We start from the raw sequence: 21,605 nt of genomic DNA on the forward strand, positions 1-21,605 counted from the left end.
TCTATTCCTAAGACTTAACTGCTCCTGAACCTATCAAGAGCTCCAGTGGCATTTAGGAACTCGGAGAAAGCCACGAATCCTCTCTCCCACTGAAAGCTCCAGTCCAGCAACTTGCTGTTCATTTTTCAGGCATTCTCATTACTCTATTACCTGCAGATACAGGGACAGCACTCAGTTTACTTTCTGCCTGACCTTCTGGACTGTGCCGCCTCCCTGTCAGACCTCAAACCCATCTCACCAGATCAACGTCAGAAGGCTCCCTTGAAGTGCTGGTAGCCTCTGGGCTGGCTCTTCTGGGTAGAGCTGCATCTGCAGAACACAGAGAAGGTCATAAGCGGGCTAGGGACACTCCTGGTGAGAGGAATCCTGGCCTGGGACAGTAAAAGAGGGAAAGAGGGAATTTGCCTATTGCTTTTCTTAGATATCAGAGTCTCTCACAACACTGGAGCATTCCATGGAGGGGCGAAGAGTTGGAAGGAAAGCTCCCTGACTACAGTGGGCATGAACCTAGCCAGAAGGGAGAAAGGGGTAGTAATTAGCATTAGTGAGCACTTGCCTTTCGCCCAAACAAGTACACCTCTCTCCATCTCTAGGCCAACACGAAAGCAAAATGTGCATGATGCTAAAGGTGTTACTGCTTGCTGACTTCTCTGCGTACAGTGAGAGCTCCATGATACTCTTCTGACCTGCAGCCTGGATTTCATTAAACCTAATCTAAATCACTCAGGCTTTAGATTAAAATATGTAACTCCTGTCTTTGTCACAGCCTAGTTACAACCCCCAAGGCAAGCTGTCTAAAAGTCTGTGGGGTCATTTCCCATATACGGAGTAACATTCACTGCCTTGATGGAGAAGGCACAAGTCCGTGCCCACTTTACTTTTATGAGCCCATATCCATCAGTTCCAAGGACAGGAAGGAGTAAGCCCTTTCTCACTGACACCAGCCCTGGGGCCTTCAGATTCTTAGCTTCCCTCCCCTTTTTCATATCAGCTGTCCATAGCTCAGATTCCACTCCAGAGATTTTTCTCAAGAAATCATTAAAGCCTCCTCACCCTGGAGGCCCTCTCACACATCCCCACCCCTTTCAAGTATCTTGAAAGTCCCCTGCCGTATCCAGCTCTTTGGAGCTGCTATAAGGCCTGAATTTGAACTGCAGAGCTAAGCTCTGTCTCTTTCTCCAGCTGTGAGATATGCCCCCTTTTGGACTGGACAACTTGAAGTGAGGAACTGGTCTGCTTTTTTCCACCTCCCAAGTGCCCAATATCGGTAGGGCCCACAAAGTGGCAGTTGGTCCAGATGGCAGGCCATTCTGGTGGCAAATAATCTCCACTGAGCTATAATGTTCTTTGGGGTAAGCACCCAGCCACCTCAAGGGGCTTTCCCAGCCACCCCATGGGTTTTTCCCAGTCCACATCTGCGTGACCTCATATTTTAGTTGACTTCTCTGCTGCTGAACACGTTAGAGAATCTTCTGGAGTGGTCGGTCCCTCTGGAGCTAAAATGATATTGGGTCTAGGTCTCAGCACTGTAGTTTTTTTAACTTCCCCAAGGGTCACAAGATCACAGCTAATTCGCAGGGTCTTGAACATTAGTAAAAAGTGATCCCTCTGAGTGGCTGCAGCCCCAAGTTGGGGGCTCCATTCTACCTTATCCTGTGTCCTGGAACCTACAATGTGATCAAATCCAAGACAATAAAAAAGCCCGTTTCCCTTTCTGTCACAGGAAATGATCCTTCCTGCCCGCCTTCCTCAGGGAGCAGCAAGGCACAGCCCACCACGGTAAACAGGCCGGCCCCCTCGGGCACTCACCTGTTCCCTGGGTGATGCAGGAGACGAGGTCCTGCAGGCGCTCCTTGAATTCCTCGAAGCTATCAGCGCGCACAGCTGCTTGCAGTCTCTGGGGCTCCTCTTGGTGCAGGCGGCGGAGCGCCTCTCGTAGGAAGCCGTGCATGTCCAGCACCTCCTGGTCCGAGGCATAGCGCTTCATCCTCTGCACGAGCACGCTGCCCGTGCGGATGCGCTGCAGCACGGCGTCCAGTTGCCCCAACTGGCCGGCGATCTTCTTGTACTCGCTCTGATATCGCATGTTCACTGCTTCCAGCAGCTCCTTTTCCTGCGCCTGCACATGGGCTACTAGCTGGCGTACATGTGAGCGGATCAGCTCCTCCACGTTGGTGCGCACGCGCCCCAGCTGGCTAACAGCTGACCGCATTTGTGCCTGCGCCACGCCGAAGGCACTGTCCTGCTCCTGCAATGCCTGCGTCATGGTATCCAGCTCTTCCTGCCGCTGTTGGATCTCTGAGGTGATGTCGCACTTGAGGTCACTGTGACCGCTGTCCAGGAGCGCACAAGAGCAGCACAGCGGCTTGGAGCAGCCTCGGCAGTAGATGCTGCAGACATAAAAGGCAAGCCTGATTTAGGGTTCTCCTGCTTCCCCATCCCCCTTTTTATTCATTCCTCTTAAAAAATTACAAAATTTTGAATCATGGTATGTTTCCAGGCTTGTGCTTTCCCCAATTCAGTGTTTGTGGCTATGGTGGTGGTATCCAAACTACCAATAAAACATTAGAATATTAAAGTTACTAAGTAACAGTGGCTAGTAGTCTCCATCCATGAAACAATGCAAAGACATGTTTAAAACATCAATCATCTCTTCCCACCACTTCTGAATTTCCTTTCCTCATGTGCCAGGTAACCAAGTGACCATCCTGGGTACATCCTTTCACACCTCTCTCCATTCAAACCACTTTACACAAATATCCAGACTATGCAGCTGCTTGCAGGAGTCTAAGGACTTAGTACATTTCATCCCAGCTCATCCTTGCTAGATCTAGCCAGTTAGGGGAGAATGATTGTTATCCTCATTTCATAGATGAAGAAAATTAGACATTCAGAGGTTTAAAGGTTGACTCAAATGATGATTTTTTTGGGGGGGGGGTGATGCTTGTACTTTAAAAAATGAGATTATGCATTACTTTGTAACTTCCTCCTCTAATTTAACTTTCATTCAGGATATTGTTCTGGGTTTTTTAAATATAGAGTTAACATATTTTCTTTAATAGCTCATTATATACCATATGGATTACAACTGATTCAATCATTCTCCTGTTAACAGACATAACAATGACTTTCTGTTTATACATTTTTTAATTTTATTTTTTTCCTCTTTTTCTTTTTGGCTAATATGAACAATATTTTATGTAACCTAATGCATGGATGTTTTTGCTTCTATGAAAGAGATGATCAAAAGGAGTATTGCCAGGTCAAAGAATGTGTATATTTTTATTTTCTTAATAGATTTCAGCTAGCAGATAATTATATAGCATTTACTATATGTCAGACACAATCATTAATGATAAATATTAACTCATTTAATCCTCCCAAAATCCTATGGGGCAGAAACTATTATGCCATTTGTCCAAGGTCACACAATTAGTAAATGGTAAGATGCAAACTGTGGTAGACAGAATAATGGCCCCATCAGTGTAACAATTCCCTTTGAATATGGTAGCTTACATGGCATAAAGGGCTTTGCAAGTGTGATTACATTTAGAATCTTAAGATGGGGAGATCATCCTGGATTGATGTTATAAATATCCAATGGCACTTGGCAGAAAAAGGTTCCCCACAGAGGAAGATCACAGAGGCCTTATAAAGGAAAGGGGAGGAGGCAAGAGAGTGAAAGAAGGAAGAAGTGATCATAGAAGCAGAGGTCAAAGTGATACTATCATGCTGGCTTTGAAGATGTAACAGGTAGGTCATGAACCAAGGAATGCTAGCAGCCTCTAGAACAAGGATGGGGAACCTTTTTCTGCCAAGTGCCATTGGATATTTATAACACCATTCTTGGGACACACAAAATTATCAGCTTAAAGATTAGCCTGCTACAGTTGGTCAAATATTTAATTAATTCACCACTAGTGCTTTGGCAGGGCCAGACCAAATGATTTTAAAGGCCTCATACAGCCCATGGGCCAGAGGTTCCCCACCCTGGCTTTAGAAGGAAGACAACTTTGCTGACATCGAACCTGGGACCTTTCAGTCTGCAGACCGACACTCAATCCACTGAGCCAAGCCGGTTTCGGCTATAATCCTTATTGCTGAGAGTATTACAGATCTCCTCCTTTCTTGTCCCCAATGTCCCCCTCCACCCGGTTCCCACCCCATCCTAGGCTTTCACCACCCTATTGTATGTGTCCATAGGTTAAGATCTTTGGTAAATCTCTTACTGTCCCTGTCCCCCCATCCCTTTCCCTCTGAGATTCATGAGTCTATTCCATGCTTCCATGCCTCTGATTCTATTTTATTTACCAGTTTATTTGGTTCATTAGATTTCTTGTTCACTTATTTTGATTTTTAGATTTAATTATTGGTAGATATGTATTTATTGCCATTTTATTGTTCATATTTTTTAAATCTCTTCTCCTCCTTTCCTCCTTCTTCTTACTTTTCTTAAAGAATACTCTTCAGCATTTCATGTTATACTGGTTTGGTAGTGATGAACTTCTTTAGCTCTATATTGTTTGTGAAGCTATTTATCTAACCCTCAATTCTAAATGACAGCTTTGCTGGGTAGAGTAATCTTGGTTGTAGGTTCTTGCTGTTCATCACTTTGAATATTTCTTGCCACTCCCTTTTGGCCTGCATAGTTTCTGTTGAGAAATCAGCTGACAGTCGTAGGGGTACTCCCTTGTAGGTAACTAACTGTTTTTCTCTTGCTGCTTGTGAGATGCTCTTTGTCATTTGCTCTTGGCATTTTAATTATGATGTGTTTTGGTGTGGTTCTCTTTGGATTCCTTTTGTTTGGGGTTCTCTGCGCTTCCTGGACTTGTAAATCTATTTCTTTCACCAGGTGGGGGAAGTTTTCTGTCATTATTTCTTCAAATAGGTTTTCAATATCTTGCCCTCTCTCTTTTTCTGGTACCCCATAATTCTGATGTTGGTATGCTTGAAGTTGTCCCAGAGGCTCCTTGCACTATTTTAATATTTTGGGGTTCTTTTTTCTTTTCTGGTTGGGTGTTTTTTGCTTCTTCATATTTTAAATCTTTGACTTGATTCTTGGGATCCTCTAGTCTGCTATTGGATCTCTGTATATTATTCTTTATTTTAGTCAGTGTATGCTTAATTTTTAGTTAGTCCTTTTTTATATCCTTGAGGATCTCACTAAATTTATCCGCAGTTTCTAGAAGATTCTTGAGTAGTCTTTATAACCATGGTTTTGAACTCTATATTCAGTAGTTTGCTTTCATCCATTTCTTTCATTTGTGACCTGTTTCTTCATCTCTGCATTTTGGCTGCTTTCCTTAGTTGATAGAGTGGCTTTGTGTGCTAAGTGTCCTATAGGGCCCAGAGGCTCAGCCTTCTCAGTTACCTGAGGTGGATACACTTGGTGCACCCCTTTGTGGGCTGTGTGCACAGTCTTGTAGTTAAGCCTTGATTGTTATTGGTATCACTGGGAGGAATTGACCTTCAGGCCAATTGGCTGTGCGGATCAGCTGTGTCTATGATGGGAGAACTTCTGAGCTGGAGACACCCTTATGTGGCAACATTTGCTTCAATGGGGCTTTGGTGCTCATTGAGTCTTCCCCCTGAGTGTGTCTCTCTTATGGATCTGAAGAGTTGTAATCTGGATGGTCTCTCTCTGACCAGCGTTTAAACTGGCTCTTAAATCTCCAAGGAGAGAGGCCATCCAGCAGGAGCTGTGGAGAGATCTGCAGATTCCTATTCTTTGTTTGGGTTTTGGAGGTGCCCAGATGAGGTCCAGCTGTGAAGCAATGCAAGCTGCTGTGGGGCCTTGGGTCTTCTTTTGGAGGCTCTGGGGCTCTTTGACCTAGCTTCAGTACATTAGGTTTCAGATTGCAAAGGGCCAGGCCATTTATATGCAAAAGCCTCTGTGCACAGCTTGGGTGGGTTGTAAATTTGGTGGGGCAGGGTCTCAGGGAATCACCAGGGTGGAGCAAACAGCAATAGCTGACTGTCAGCCCTGCCTGAAACAGGTCCTGTGTCTCTGTGTCCCACAGCACTGTACAGGAAGTATCTCTGAGAAAAACCATCCTTGAGTTCCTCCTGATACCAGATAGTCCAGTTTCTCCCCGTATGAGTTTGGGTCCCCAGAATTTTGCCTGAAACTGGAGTTTAGAGCAGTTGGGAGCTTGTAGCTCCCTCCTGATTGAAAAAGACAACAGTGTACTCAGTTGATCGCCCTTTCTGTGCGCGCGCCTCCATTCTTCTGCACTTCACTTCTGCACCTCCTCCGAGTCTCAGTGTACTTTTCACTTTCCTTCTAGTTGTATAATTTCCACTCAGCCAGCCTTCCCGTGGTTCTGAATGATACCCATTTTGTCTTTTAGTTGTAGTTTTGAAGTAGTTGTGCAAGGCAGCAAGTCCAGGTGTTTACCTATGCTGCCATCTTGGTTTCTCTCATTTCTTTCATTTTTGACATTTTTCTTTGTCTCTGCCTTTTGGCTGTTTCCCTATGTTTGTTTCTATGTATTAGGTAGAGCTGCTATGTCTCCTGGAATTGGTAGAGTGTAGTGTTTGTTCTGTAGGGTCCAGTGGCTGAGCCTCCCCAATCACTTGAGTTGGGCACTCTAGGTGCACCCCTGTGTGGTCAGTGTGCACAGTCTTTTTGTATTTCAACCTTGATTGCTGTTGGTGTAGCTGGGAGGAGGTGACTTCTAGGCCAATTGGCTGTGAGGACTAGCTGCAACTACAGTGGGAGAGCTGCTGTGCAAAAAACTCCCTTATGGAGCAGGACTTGCTTCAGTGAAGCTTTGGTGTTCACAGAATCTGCTTCTTGTGTGTGACGCTTGGGATGTGTAGAGTTGTAATCTGCTATGGTCTGAAGCTGTCCACTGGTGCACTGGCTCTAGGGCCTCCAGGGAGGTGCAAAGTCAGCCACAGCTTGGGACACCAGGCAGGAGCTATAGAAGGATCTGCAGACGGCTGTTATTTGCTATTTGTATTGAACTTGGAAGCCCAGCTGTGAAGCAAAGCAGGCTGATGCTAGTGTCAGGTCTTGGGCCTTTTATTGACAGGTTTGGGGCATGCTGTCACCAACTACAGCTTGTGTGAGAGATTTTAGCAAAAGTCTACAAATAGATTTTGAAACTTAACCAACTGATTCTAAATTTCACATGATGGAATAAATGGATCAAACAGGTAAGAAATTTCTGAAAAATTAGTGTAAGGAAGATGAATTTTCTCTGCTAGATAACACATTATAGAACTTTCATTATTCAAAGTGTGGAACTAGTCTAAAATTCAAGAGAAAGATCAGCAGAACAGACCAGATAGTCCTAAAGTAAGGCCTTGACATCAACAAGAATGATATTTTATACAATGAAGAAAGCATGCCAAACTAATGGCTATTAAAGGGATTTTCAACAATTGGGATCAGGGGAAAATGGCTGGTATGGGGGGGCAGATCAAGTTAGAGCTTTGCTTTGTACAGACTCCAAGATATATTTCTGATGACTCACAGAATTAAATGAGAAGATGCTTCCATAGATATACTATAGTTGACTAACTATTCTCGTAATAGTAAAGATCTTAATGTTACAGAAGACCAGAGAAAATCAAGCAACACTTAGAGACAGGGGAGTTACATTTTATTATAATTAGGCACAGGCCCAGAGAAAAATGTGTCTTTCAAATTCTGAGCCCCCCACCCCACCCACCATATGGAGGAAACTTTTTCTATTTATATTTTTTCTAGCTCTTTGTCTTCTAAATTTGGAATGAGACTTCCAGGCCTTCTGAAAAAGAAGGCCTGCATGCTGGGAAGGGGCCATGAGACCATTCTCAAGGCCTGGCCTGGTACCAGCACTGACAACTCTGTCCTGGACATAATAGCATGGTTAAAATTTCAAACAGCAGTTTTTATATAAGATGGATGCTTCATTATAACCACAAAAGAAATGGAAGAAATCATATAATCAACAGATGCAACTATATAAGAACTCAAAACTGTATATTTTTTGGAAAGATATTCACGGCATCCTATAATAAGAAAAGCAAGTTAAGAGACATAAGAGTTATTTATTTTGTTTTAGATGATTACAGAGATAGTAAGGAAAGGAAAAGGTGTATATTGCTAAGAGTTACCTCTTTATCTTATCACCTGTTTAGATTTTCCAAAAGTTCCCAAAATTAATTTTAGGTGAAGGAACTTGGATTTTAAGTAGGAATCAATGGGGAACCCTTGAAGAATATCCCCTCTAGGAATTACTACAAAGCTTTCTCTTCTTCCCTGAGATGTACAGTTTCACTTACTCCTTTATGGCTATACAGTGAATTAACTACATTGTATTTTACATGAATCCCCAACATGTTTCCTAGGTTTTCAGTTTTTCCATCCTAATGCTGCTTCTGTCTAAATTGTCATGCCAGAAACCACCTAAAAGCATAAAGGGTATGAGTTCTGGAGGAGGATAGACTCCTGAATCTGAGCTCTTTCAATTCTTAACTAAGAGGCCTTGCATAAATTACTGTCTCTGGGACTTCATTTGCCCACCCACAAAATGAGGATAAGGATGCCTCTCTCATAGACTGTTGCAAGGACAAAGATAGGCTGGTGTATGTGAGGTGACCAGCATAGTGCCAGGTATACATGGGACATTCTGGAGCCATTAAAAAAGAGGGGGCATTAACTACACAAATACACATGGGTAGCCCCACTGTTCAGTGGGTGAATCTTTCAACCTTAGACAGTAAGGAAACATCACCATCAAGTATTGTCCCTGGGCTGTCCCCTTCCCAGTATGGAAAGCCACACCTCTTGCTGGGACCAGAGCAGGAGGCTACTTCTGTTGTTCTAGGAAATAGGGTATCTCATAAAGGCAGGAAGCAAAAGCCCTATAAAAATAGGATTACTGGAGGAAGCCAGCCCCAAGCAAGACTTCAGGGCAAGGCCTGGCTTGCCTAAACAACAACTGAAAAACTCCCCACTTCACCACCTCTATGCACCCGCTCACAAGAGTGGACTGGGAGCTTTCACTTTGGAGAGGTAGCAAAAGGAGAGCCTCTTCTGGAATCTCAAATAATTAGCTAGAGGGCAGTTAAAGGGACTCATCAGTCTTTTACACAGTAGTATGGAATGCATTTAACCAGACTGGTTTCCTCCTATGCGCTAGAGGAAATAAGACTTCTGAAGCCAGGAGAGGAGATAGGTAATTATAGAGCCTGGGATACCTGAAGAGAGTGAAACCATTATTTCTATGGCCCTCAATCTTCTAATTATTCATTGGTTGAGAAGAAGATGACTGAGATGGGAGAACCTGGGGGCTCTGAGAGGAAGATACTAAAGATACTAGTTAAGAGAAGCAGCAAGAAAAGGTAAATGGAAGAAATCTTGTCTGTTTCACACTGTTTCTTATGCTGGCTTCATATCTATGAATGAGGACAAGAAAATTTGTGCCTTTTCTTCCCCACTCTTCTTGTGGGTCCCTGCTCCCAAGACATAGGGAAAGTATAACCATGGTATACAATGTTCTATTAGGCCACATAACTCATTCAGTAGGTAGCAGATGCATTGCTGTATGGTACCCCTGCCCCTCCTGCCCTCTTTATAGCATTGAGTGGCACTATCTACAACTCAAAGACCAGGGGGAATTCCAGATTCCTCCCAATCCTCTATTGCTTCAGCAAGAACTCATTGCCTTGTTGATTCTATCTTCATTTACTTTAAAAAATTTACTGAGTACCAACTACAATTATGTGCAGGCATGCAGATAGAATATAAAGGTCACTATGGCAGAATCCTGGTTCCTAAATGAGTTCCCATTGCTACTGCTTTTGTTCTTGCCCCACTAGGGATTATCTCCTTTGGCACTGTTCTCCAATAGGCCTCCCTGCCTCTGGTCTCTCTAATCAACCCTTACCAGTGCCACCAAGATGATATTTCTAAAATGTGATTATTGTCATATGCTGAGGAGACTGCAATGATGCACCTCAGAAGTACAGTTGGAAGAGTATCAAGTGCAAGACATTTTTAAAGCATCATATAAGTTACATGTTCATAAAGGAGATTCACTTTTGGGAACAGTTAGGTCACTTGGGGAAATTTATTGAGTTTTAAAATAATGCACTACAATTATATTAGTGAACATTAATGCAACATGAATTTATATGCCAGTAAATGTTACAAGATAGTAAGACAAAGTTTATCACTTAGATAAGTACAGTGATTATCAAGCTATTTAAACCTGATCTAATTTCAGGAAATGAAATGGCAAGAAATAGAAATAGCTAAAACAATCAATTAATTAAAACCATGAGTAAGAAAAATGGTACTTGATAGTTAAGATAACAATAATTTCATACAATATGAGTTAAGTATTGATAACATGGTATAAACAGGCACTTCGTCTCTTTAGTCATGCCACTCTCAAAATACCCCACCAACTCTATTGGCAGGATAAATCCAATTATAAAGTATGCCAAAGCAGGAATTTGTTAGAAAATTAAAAGACTAAAGTTAATAATTAAATGTTAATAGAATCTGGTGACAGAGAAATAGGCAGTGAAATTTATGTGACACAATTTTGATATTCTCAAGTACCTTTATAAAAATGTGTGTACAGTGATTTTATGTAGCTTTGAATGTACACTGTGGTTTTGCTCTTCATTAATCATTCAATAGTCATTAAGTAACTTCCCCCAAATTATAATAATACTAAAAGCCCAGTGCACGAAATTAATGCATGGGAGCGGGGAGGGGGGGCGGTTTGTTCCTCAGCCCAGCCTGCACCCTCTCCAATTTGGGACATCCCTCTCACAATCCAGGACTGCTGGCTCCCAACTGCTCACCTGCCTGCCTTCCTGATTGCCCCTAACCGCTTCTGCCTGCCAGCCTGATACCTCCTAACCACTCCCATGCCAGTCTGATTGATGTCTAACTGCTCCCCTGCCAGCCCGTTTGCCCCCAACTTCCTCCCTCTGCCGGCCTGGTCACCCCTAACTGCCCTTCCCTGCAGGGTTGATCGCCTTCAACTGCCCTCTCTGGCAGGCCCGGTGCCTCCCAACTGCCCTCCCCTGCTGGCCATCTTGTGTTCACATAGGGGCAGGATTTTTGACAACATGGGGGCAGCCATATTGTGTGTTGGAGTGATGGTCAATCTGCATATTACTCTTTTATTAGATAGGATAGAGGCCTGGTGCACAGGTGGGGCCAGCTGGTTTGCCCTGAAGGGTGTCCCAGATAAGGGTGGGGGTTCCCTTGGGGCAGCCTGAGCAAGGGGCCTGTGGTGGTTTGCAGGCCAACCACGCCACCCAGTGACCCAAGTGGAGACCCTGGTATCTGGGATATATTACTTTCTACAATTGAAACTTTGTATCCTGGAACGGAGCCAAGCCTCCTGCTTGCTCAGTGGTGGCAGCCGTTTCTGTTTGGATTTGTTTACCTTCTATAATTGAAACTTTGTAGCCTTGAGTGGAGGCTTAGGCTGGCAAGGGCTGGTGGAAAGCTTGGCTTTCTCCATTGCCCGGGAAATGCCTCCCTTCTGCTCTCTGTGGCTGTAGCCATCTTGGTTGGGTTTATTTGCATACTTGCTCTGATTGGCTTGTGTGCGTGGCTTGTGGAGCAGAGTGACGGTTAATTTGCATATTGCTCTTTTATTAGGTAGGATTGTTCAGATTAGTAATCTGAAAAACACTTAAAATAATAAATTAAAAATTGTAATACTAATGGTAATAGAGCAAAAAGAAGAAAATAAGGAGAGAGAAGAGATCTACAAAAACTTCAATAAAATAAACAGAATTATTAGATTGAAGAAGCATACCAGGTTCCAGAATAATTTTATATAAAATGCTCAACACCAAGACAGCTTGATTAAATTAATAAATTTCAAGAATAAAAAAGATCTCTAGGCATTAAGACGGAAAAAGCAAGTATATCAGGCCTCAGACCTCTCCTCACGAACAGTTGATGTTGGAAGACAATGCAGCCAAGTTTACAAAGTTCTAAAAGAAAAAGTGTGATGCAGGGATAAATATTAGACTTGGACAAGAAGTCATTCAAGTATAAGAGCAACCAACAGACATTCTCACACCAAGAGATAGGAATTCAGAACACAGTCATCCTTCTGGGAAGAAAAACTGCTGATTGACAACATGCATCCAACCAAGAGCTGAATAAAAAATTTAAAAATCCATGAAAGGTGATGTCAAAGTAAAAGGACCAGTGCTGTCTATTGGAGCAATTGTGACATGGCAGGGGACCATCCGGACCTTTCATAGCAAGGGGCTCAGTCACTACTGTCTGAAATGGAAGCATTTCATTAAAAGCACTTAATGTCTTCATAATTGTTTGATTTAATCTTAAAGAGATCTTTTAGGAAAATATTTTAGGATGAAGAAATATTTCTTTGAAGCTTAGCAGATCCAATTTTACTTCAGTTCCTTTTCCTTCCATTAATGTAAAGGGAAATTAAATTTTAATACTGCCTGAATATCATGCTTCCTCTTAATAATCTAATCCTAAGGGAAATACACTCTAAGTTCTAAACAAGTGACTTATAGAATCCTTTTTTGCAACTCCACCCAGTTATTAGTTGATGAGTGCCTGAATGCAGAAGCCAGCAATAGCAGGAAAGGAGCACTGTCTGTAGACAGGTGAACCGGCATCCTGTGTGGCCCCGACATGGGCAAGCCCTCCTGTTTGGGTTAGCTCCCATGAATGCTCTCACCTCTTGCCTCATTTATACAAGGATAACAGTTCTCTCTTCCTCAAAAATCTTATGATGTGATACAAACAATTTACATGCCAGTAAATGTTACTGGCAGAAGAATGTGGGACTTATGGTAACAGCACATGAAAAATATCTCAAAAAATAGTACAGCCGGGACCGGTTTGGCTCAGTGGATAGAGTGTTGGCCTGCGGACTGAAAGGTCCCAGGTTCGATTCCGGGCAAGGGCATGTACCTTGGTTGCAGGCACGTCCCCAGTGGGGGCTGTGCAAGAGGCAGCTGATCGATGATTCTCTCTCATCGATGTTTCTAACTCTCTATCCCTCTTTCTTCCTCTCTGTGAAAAATCAATAAAATATATATTAAAAAACAAAACAAAATATAGGACAGTGCTCTATTGTGTTAACAAGAGGTTGAATCCAACCAGACAGTCCATCTCTGACCATGTTAGAAAAGGGAAGCTTTCTATTGGAAAGGGGCTGCCCAGGCACCAAACTCCCAAAGGGTCAGGGAGTTTCACTTGAGGCTAGCAGAGACCTATTCTGCACTTCAGTTTCTACTCCACTGCATCCCACACACCTGGAATCTTTCCTCTTTTTTGCTTTCATTTGCACTGGTTTTTCCATGACACATGAAGGACACACTCCTCTTTCTTTTTGTACCAGGCAGAACTGGACTTTACCTTTAGGGAGCCCCACACTCCCCATTTTCAGCACATGAGAAAAAGATTCTTATTCTCTGACATTGGATTTCAGGATGAGGTTGTGTAACCTTTGGAGCTGCTGCAATCATTTGGCAGCCAAGGATGGAGCTGAGCTGGAGGAAATCTATGTCACAAGAAAAAAACAAACAAACAAACAAACAAAAAAAATAGGTCCTGGTGACACAATTTCAATATCTAATAAAGTAAGGCCAGAGGCCAGCTCCACACCTATTCACTTAAGTGATTCACTCATTTTTTTGCTTAAGCCACAAAATAAAAATGTGCCACTGATTTATACATTTATCTTAGTTAAAATTAATACACACAAACCTTTAAGGTCAAGGTACAGCTCAAATGTCAACTCTTTCATCCTCCCAATTAAACATAACTTTCCCCTCCTTAAAACTGCCTCTGCACTTTATCTGACCGTGTTTTCCAATATGTAATGGTCCCTGCCACAGAGCACAGGGCTGTGTGTACCCACAACTTTCGGTAGACAGAAACCCTCCACAGATCTAGACTTCCAAGACAGGGATTCTTATTCTCCCAGCAACAGTTGTCACAATGCTGGGCATGCAATAAATGTTCAATAAAAGATTGTTCAATGGCTGGCTGGACAGATGGATGGATGTGGTTCCAGGTAGTTTAATCTTATGAGTTAGAAATCAATGACAAAAGCCTGATACTTTCCAGTCTTATTGTTAAAAATTCTTATAAAATGTCTATGGTCTCCATCCCTGAGCAGCAAAGCCTACTCTTTACAGATGGAGAAAGTAGAGATCTTGGCTTGGGTTACTTTAAATTCTTTCTCCAAAACATAAAAGGGCACATTGGGGGGAAGGAGGGGAAGGAGAATCCCTTTTACTCACATATTATTCAACCAAATCTACCTTCGATCTCCCCTACCACCACTCCATGAAAAAAGGAAAGGCAGCTGTTTCTGGCTCTGAAACCAAGTCTCTTGGGTGAATTCACAGAAAGTGGGTCATTTGACTGTGTCTAACTCCCAGCAGCAGCCTTTTTACTGCCCATGTGATGCTCTTTTTAGGTCTGCATTCAATCCCAGCCAGATCACCAATCACCAATAAGATGCAAATTTACTGATACTTTCACAGAGAATACCCGGAGGACACCAGACAGGGAAGGGATAAGAAGCCAGCCAGACAGCTAGAATGCAGAGGGCAAGGGAACTCCTTAGAGATGGCACCCTTGGCTCCTGGCTTCCCCCACCCCCACCCAGCCCCGACCCTAAGTAGGCCCAGAAAGATCTGTCTTTTCCATTTCTTCTTTAGCCAGCAGAGCTCCCCTTCCTTGTCACAAGCTTTGCCACTGCATGATATCCACCTCTGCCCTGGAACCCTTCCCTGGCCTGCCCAGCATGCCTCTCCCCAACCTGCTGCTGATGATTCCAACTTCTGGTCTTGGGGACTTTTTCTCAGTTTATGATATCATCATACCTCCCAAACTTTATTAATCAGTCTTTTGTTTTCTCCACTCAACTATAATTAAAGCTCTTTCTGGCTACAACCTTGAAGGCCCTGGATTAATTACCCCACCCAATCTGGTCAAGCTTCGAGATATGACACCCAGACTTTGGTCTTAGCTCCACCTGCATCCTAGACCCATATTACTCTTGGGTGGGAAGAGTACTCAGCGTCCCTATCACACATGATGGAAAGGGTGGAAGTCACCTTGACCTCTAGGTCAGACAGGCTCTGGCCTTCTCCCCTTCATCTGTGCACTCTTGCAGATCTCACTCCCACCTGCACCATGACCTCAATCTCCTAATGTGGCTCACTCTTCCTTGGTTCAGATTCTTTGCTTCAGTTTCTGTTGGACACACAAATCCAACAGCATGGTGGTAAATCTCCTCAAATTATTTATGGAATTAAATGAAGTATAAATAAGCATGCAGCTAAAGAAGCAAATACTGGTCTCCCTGTTCCTAAACTCACTGATTTCAATCAGTAGCACAGTATAGAAAGGACCTGATCTTTCTACTCTCTGCATTCACACCCATCAGCAGATTTCCAACAGAGTCCCAAAAGGTGACATGCACAGTATGTTTTATAAGTCATTAACTGGTGAAACAAAAGTAATTGCATGAGAAAGGAGCAAGCTGAGAACATTCTATGTCCTGGAAATTATAGGATAAAGCCCTGATTCCTCCTAGCTCATCTTGTCTGACCTAATCCCTGCTTTCATGCACACTTTTTTCCCCCTTATCTAAAGAATTCTTTTTATTTGTATATCTATTATATATTATAAGCACTGTGTTTTACTAGTACTCTGCATCTCCTCCTATTAAATTTGAGTCTCAAACAAATCTCATGGAAGACTTTTCTTTTCCTGCATCAACTTATAACATGGTTTATCCTTCAATAAAGAGCACTGTACATAAAGGAGATAACAATAAATTTTAATTAGATTGTTATGAAGGTCTAAATTCATCAACCTCTTATTTGCTGTTTCTTTTTTTTTTTTAATTGAATTTATTGGGGTAACATTGGTTCACAAAACCATACAGGTTTCAAGTGTACAACTCAACAAACCATCATCTGCACATTGCTTTGTGCACACCTTTACCTGCAGCTCCTGGAAGGCAGCAGTCTCCATGCTACCTCAGCCTGCTCCTCCCACCTCTATGCCCTTTCTCCTTCCTTATATGTCAGGCATGTTGACACCCTCTTGGAGCTGCCTTCCCTAGCAGATTTAGGCTGGGCAAGTGGCCTTTTCTGAGATCATCTGCCTTTGTGCTTACCTTCCTTCTTCTTTCTGCCCTTAAACTGAATGAGCACACACCAGACAGGGATAGTGGCAAGGGAGAATGTAAACTTGAGGGCAGTATAATAAAGGGAATTATCAAAGCACAGAGTGACTGATGATGGTGAGCAGGTGTCCTCATAGCACCATGCAGCCCAAAATGTTAAGAGCAGACCTGGTTCCTTCACCAGACTGTGATCTCATGGAGGGCCAGGGCTGTATCTGTTCATATTTATTCCCTACTAGAGGCCCAGTGTGTGAAATTCGTGCACTCGGGTGGAGGCAGAGGGTGGGGGAAAGGTGTCCGTCAGCCTGGCTTGTGCCCTCTCACAGTCTGGAACCCTCAGGTGATGTCCAACTGGGGAGTGGGCCTAAGCCATCAGTCGGACATCCTTAGTGCTGCCATGGAGCCACTGCCGCTGTGCTCGCCAGGCTTCTGGCTAAGTGGCACTCCCCCTGTGGAAGCGCACTGACCACCAAGGGGCAGCTCCCGCCTTGAGCATCTGCTCCCTGGTGGTCAGTGCATGTCATATTGACCAGTAGTTCCACCATTCAGCCGATTTGCATGTTAGCCTTTTATTACATAGGATTACATAGCAGAGGGCCTGCCAAACAGTAGGAAGGTGGGCTGAAAGAATGGATCCCACAGACATGGTGACCAAATGCCACCAGCCCCACTTTAAGACCAACTCTGGTGCCGCTCTTTAACGTGTATCCTAATCAGTTCAATGTCCAAGGGTAGAGTGATTTATTCCTGAAGAAAGTTGTGGGTTTTGTGCAGAAAAAGCAAGTTGAGTTTTTTCAGTAACCACTGGTAAATTGTGAAACAGTGTGAACTGTGTATGATTTTTAAATTTTTTAGCCATCTGTCATGCTCACAGGTCCAGAGTCCTGCCCTCTTGCTGGCTGAACCAGCCTTGTCTATTTACCTGGGGAGAAATCTACCCCTGACCCCCCACACTAGAGGTGGGGCTACTTGTATGCTATCACCATCTACAGGAGAGGCCCCATCCTCACTGTAGGAGTGGGAGGTGGAAACTGTGGTTTATAGAACTGCTGCTAACATCAGTTATTAAAACTATACAAACTAGATATCAACATTTACATGTGAGCAGACAACAAGGAACCACAGGACCTATAAAAAGAATCAGCAGCCAAAATGATCAAACTGATTCTCAGCTCACTTGAAAAAAGGGTAATACAGGAAATCATAAAACAAGAATATATATATAACATACAATATATTCACTGCGGTGAGCTTAGAGAAAATGAATTCATATTCTAAGCAAGGCTACAAGTAGAACTTCCCTTTTTATTAAAGAGCCAGCCCTATGTGCACTTAGTGGTTATTTCGATGCTGGCCTTGAAAATAACACAGTTCTATCCAATTAAGAAATGCACCTGGCATGGCATTGAAATTATGGGCATATCTAGTCTCTGGCCTACAAGGTCATACAGCTAAGTTTATCTTCATCATTCTTCAAACAGGCTAAAGCAGCCTAGAAAGCAAAGTCATTTTTTTAAACTAAGAGGCCATCTAAGAAAAACAGCAGAAATTTTCAAACAGCAGGGTTTTGTTTTGTTTTACAAAATAAAGGTTTTCCTTCTCAGGGTCTGTCTGGATAAGGGGCTGAGGACCATTTTCAGGCTGGCCACACATCCTTTGGGGTGGGGGTCCCTGCTGGGGAATGTGGCCAGTCTTGGTGAGGGGTTGAGGGATGCTTGGGGGTGGTTTACCGGCCGGCCAAGCCTCCGGCTTCGTCCGGAAGGACATCTGGAAGTCTCCCGGTCTAATTAGCATATTATTCTTTTATTAATATAGAGATAGATAGATAGATAGATAGATAGATAGATAGATATGTGTGTACTCTAACGAATACTCATTTTTTAAAAAATCCTAGGAATATACTAGTTCAAGGAATATGCCTGGTTCCAAAGAAAACCTCAATATAGTCTAAGATATAGAACTCTCACATATTAAGTGATCAGATTATAGAAATTAACATCAAATATAGAAAGAAAACATTACAAGCCACTTGAAAAGAAAACATTAATATTAATAAGGAATATATGACCAAAAGCTAGTATTTTTAAAAGATCACTAAAATAACCACAAATATATATTAAATATAAGAAAGAAGATATAGTTACAAGTATAGTTAAAGGAGACTTAAATTATGAAAGACAACTCAGGATAAACTGGAAAATGTTCCAGAAAATCTGCCAAGATCAAAAGTAGATCAATACCATGGAAAAATAATCTACTCCTCAAAAAAGGCACCAGTCTCAAATAATTTTTCAAGAAACTTCTATAAGCCTCAATTGTTTATATCCTTTAAATTGTAGAGCAGAGAAAAGATATAAATAGTAAGATTTTAACATTTATTGTAAATATGTGCAAGGCGCTATGCTAAGTAATTTATATATATTACTAGATGCCCAAGGCATGAAATTCGTGCAAGGGGCTTGGCCTTTGCAGGCCCGGCATCATCTGTTCTGGACAGTCATTCTGCTGTTTGGTCTAATTGCATATTAGCTCTTTATTATATAGGATTATGTTCATGAGAGGAAAGCTTACAAATTATTGAGAGAGATTAGTATAAAATAGATAAGAAAACTTGAAAAAGAAATCACATATATTCATAAAAATTGATCACATCTATAAATACAGATAATAGCCTAAATAAAATATAAATGGAAACTAGTTATAAATTAAAACAATAACAGTATATTATGACCAAATAGAGATTTCCTTCTGGGAATTAAAAAATGGCTCAACATAAAGAAACCTATTAATATAATTCATAATACTAAAAGGTGAAGGGAAACCTTATTAGAATCCAAAGGAACACTCATTCCCGAGTGCTTAACAAATATTTGTATTTGTTAAAAATAAAACAAAATTCTTAGTAAGCAAGAAATGGAAAAGCACCTTTCTCAATGTGATTTTTATTTTTTAATATACTTATATTGATTTCAGAGAGGAAGGGAGACATAGAAACATCAATGATGAGAAAGTAACATTGATCAGCTGTGTCCTGCACACGTCCCCTACTGAGGATTGAGCCTGCAACCCGAGGATGTGCCCTTGATCGAAATTGAAGCTCGGACCTTTCAGTCCACAGTCCAATACTGTATCTGTCCTTACCAGCTAGGGCTCTCAATGTGATTTTTAAAAGCTACCTAAGGAAGTCAATAATAAGCATCATACTAAACAAGAAAACTTTTCATGGGCCATAGGAACAAGATAAAGTTGCTTTTTCTAAATATTATTATTTAATACTGTTCTGGCCAATGAAACAAAGCCACAAAGTAATGTGTGTACATACTGAAAGAAAAAAGTTTTTATTATTTGCAGATGATTATTACCTAAAAAAACTAAAGGAATAAATTGAAAAACTTACAGAATAAAAGAGTTTGAACCCTAGCCAGTTTGGCTCAGTGGTCTGCGGACTGAAAGGTTCTTGGTTTGATTGTGGCCAAGAGCACATGCCCAGGGTTGTAGGCTCAATCCCGTGCAGGAGGCAGACAATCAATGATTCTCTCTCATCATTTATATTTCTATCTCTCTCACCTTCCTTCTTCTCTAAAATCAATAAAAATATATTTTAAAAAGAGTTCGAGCTGAAACCGGTTTGGCTCAGTGGTAGAGCATCGGACTATGAACTGAAAGGTCCCAGGTTCGATTTCAGTCAAGGGCATGTACCTTGGTTGCAGGCACACCCCTGGTAGGGGGTGTGCAAGAGGCAGCTGGTTGATGTTTCTCTTTCATCGACGTTTCTAGCTCTCTATCCCTCTCTCCTCTTCTCTGTAAAAAAATCAATAAAATAAAAAATAAAAAATAAAAAAGAGTTTGATATAGCCGAAACCGGTTTGGCTCAGTGGATAGAGCGTTGGCCTGCGGACTGAAGGGTCTCAGGTTCGATTCCGGTCAGAGGCATGTTCCTTGGTTGTGGGCGCATCCCCAGTGAGGGGTGTGCAGGAGGCAGCAGATCGATGCTTCTCTCTCGTCAATGTTTCTATCTCTCTGTCCCTCTCTTCCTCTCTGTGAGGAATCAATGAAATATATTAAAAAAACTTCTAGAAGGAAGCATAAGAGATCATTAAAAAAAAAAAAAGAGTTCGATATAATTGGCTAGTTATAATTAATACACATAAGTTGAGATGGTTAGTGAATGCTAATGATAACTAATTAGAAATTATAATATTCAATTCTCAATATTATTAAATATTCAAAATTTAACTATAATTTTAAAGCCCAAAAGATATAACTAAAGATGAAGGCAATTCACCCCATTTGTACTGCAATTTCAATCAAAATCTCAATGAATATGTAAGTTCTGAAACTGCATAAGAAAAGTAAGTTATTTTGAAAAATGGGAACTTGCTCTATCAGATACAAAGCCACAGCATATGGATTAGCAGAGGAATAGTGAGATCACTGGCACAGAACAAAGACTTACAAACATACGCATAACTACATGGGCATTTAGTACATGATTAAAAGGGCATTTCAAATCGGGCAAGAGTGGACTATTAAAATCTCTCAATGAAAGTTGAGAAAACTGGCTTTTCACTTGGAGAGAAAAAGTGAAGGTTTCTACCTTATATACACCACACACAAAAATAAATACTATTTGAATTAAAGATTTAATTATAAAAATAAAAATATACAATTATTAAAATAGAATATAAGAAAATATTTTAAACATTGGTATGGGGGGGGGAAATCTTTCCTAGGATAACCAAAGCTAGAATAAGCAGGGGTGGGAATGTCCAGCCAGTGGGCTGTATGAGGCCCATGAAACCGTTTGGTCTGGCCTTGTCAAGGCATTAGGGGTGAGTTGATTAAATGTCTGACCAACTATAGCAGGCTAATTTTTAAGTTGATAATTTTGTATTGCCCTTGAATGTTAGAAATATCCAAATTGCCCTTGGCAGAAAAAAAGGTTCCCCGTCCTTTCTATAAAGGGAGATTGATGGATTAGACTACATAAAACTAAAAACTTAAATGCCAATACCTTAGGTTGTGTGAAGTATTGTGCATGCACTGTAACAGTCTCCTACAATTAAAGAGATTAATTTCTCCAAGGGGAAAAAAGGCAAAGGATCCAAATAGGAAACTCACAAATGAAGAAAAAAATGGTAAACAAACATATGAAAAGCCGCTGAACTTCAACCTTAAAACTAAGCAAAGAAATCCAAATTCAAATGATAATATCACTGTTGAGGAATTGGAAGGGGGAGGTGGGGGGAGGGGAGGCAGGGGTTTGGAAGAGAGGCAGTGGGAAGTGCGGGTGGTAAGCCTCCTAAGCTGAAAGTGAGCCACAGTCAGCTCAGCAGGAATGCAGTTCTCAAAGTGTCTCCTATTCTTCACTTTAAAGTTACATCCCCAAGAACAAGCACACAATACATAAGAAATTTACTGGGGGACAATGTCCCAAAGTTCACA

At 41.9% G+C, this 21,605-nt stretch overlaps 1 protein-coding gene across 14 annotated transcripts in view; it reads right to left on the bottom strand.

Moving 5' to 3' along the window:
- The window catches only part of PML (PML nuclear body scaffold), an 80,842-nt gene that overhangs the window by 55,682 nt on the left and 3,555 nt on the right, over positions 1 to 21,605 (bottom strand). For all 14 annotated transcript variants that reach the window (XM_045587028.1, XM_045587035.1, XM_045587042.1 and 11 more), the window contains exons 3-4: positions 1,810 to 2,390; positions 239 to 309 (exon numbers count right to left, since the gene is read on the bottom strand). In XM_045587028.1, coding sequence (XP_045442984.1) covers positions 239 to 309; positions 1,810 to 2,390 — 652 coding nt within the window. The remainder of the gene's footprint in view (positions 1 to 238; positions 310 to 1,809; positions 2,391 to 21,605) is intronic.

Source organism: Pipistrellus kuhlii, unplaced genomic scaffold, assembly GCF_014108245.1.
Source record: "Pipistrellus kuhlii isolate mPipKuh1 unplaced genomic scaffold, mPipKuh1.p scaffold_m20_p_1, whole genome shotgun sequence".
NCBI classification, from domain to species: Eukaryota; Metazoa; Chordata; class Mammalia; order Chiroptera; family Vespertilionidae; genus Pipistrellus; species Pipistrellus kuhlii.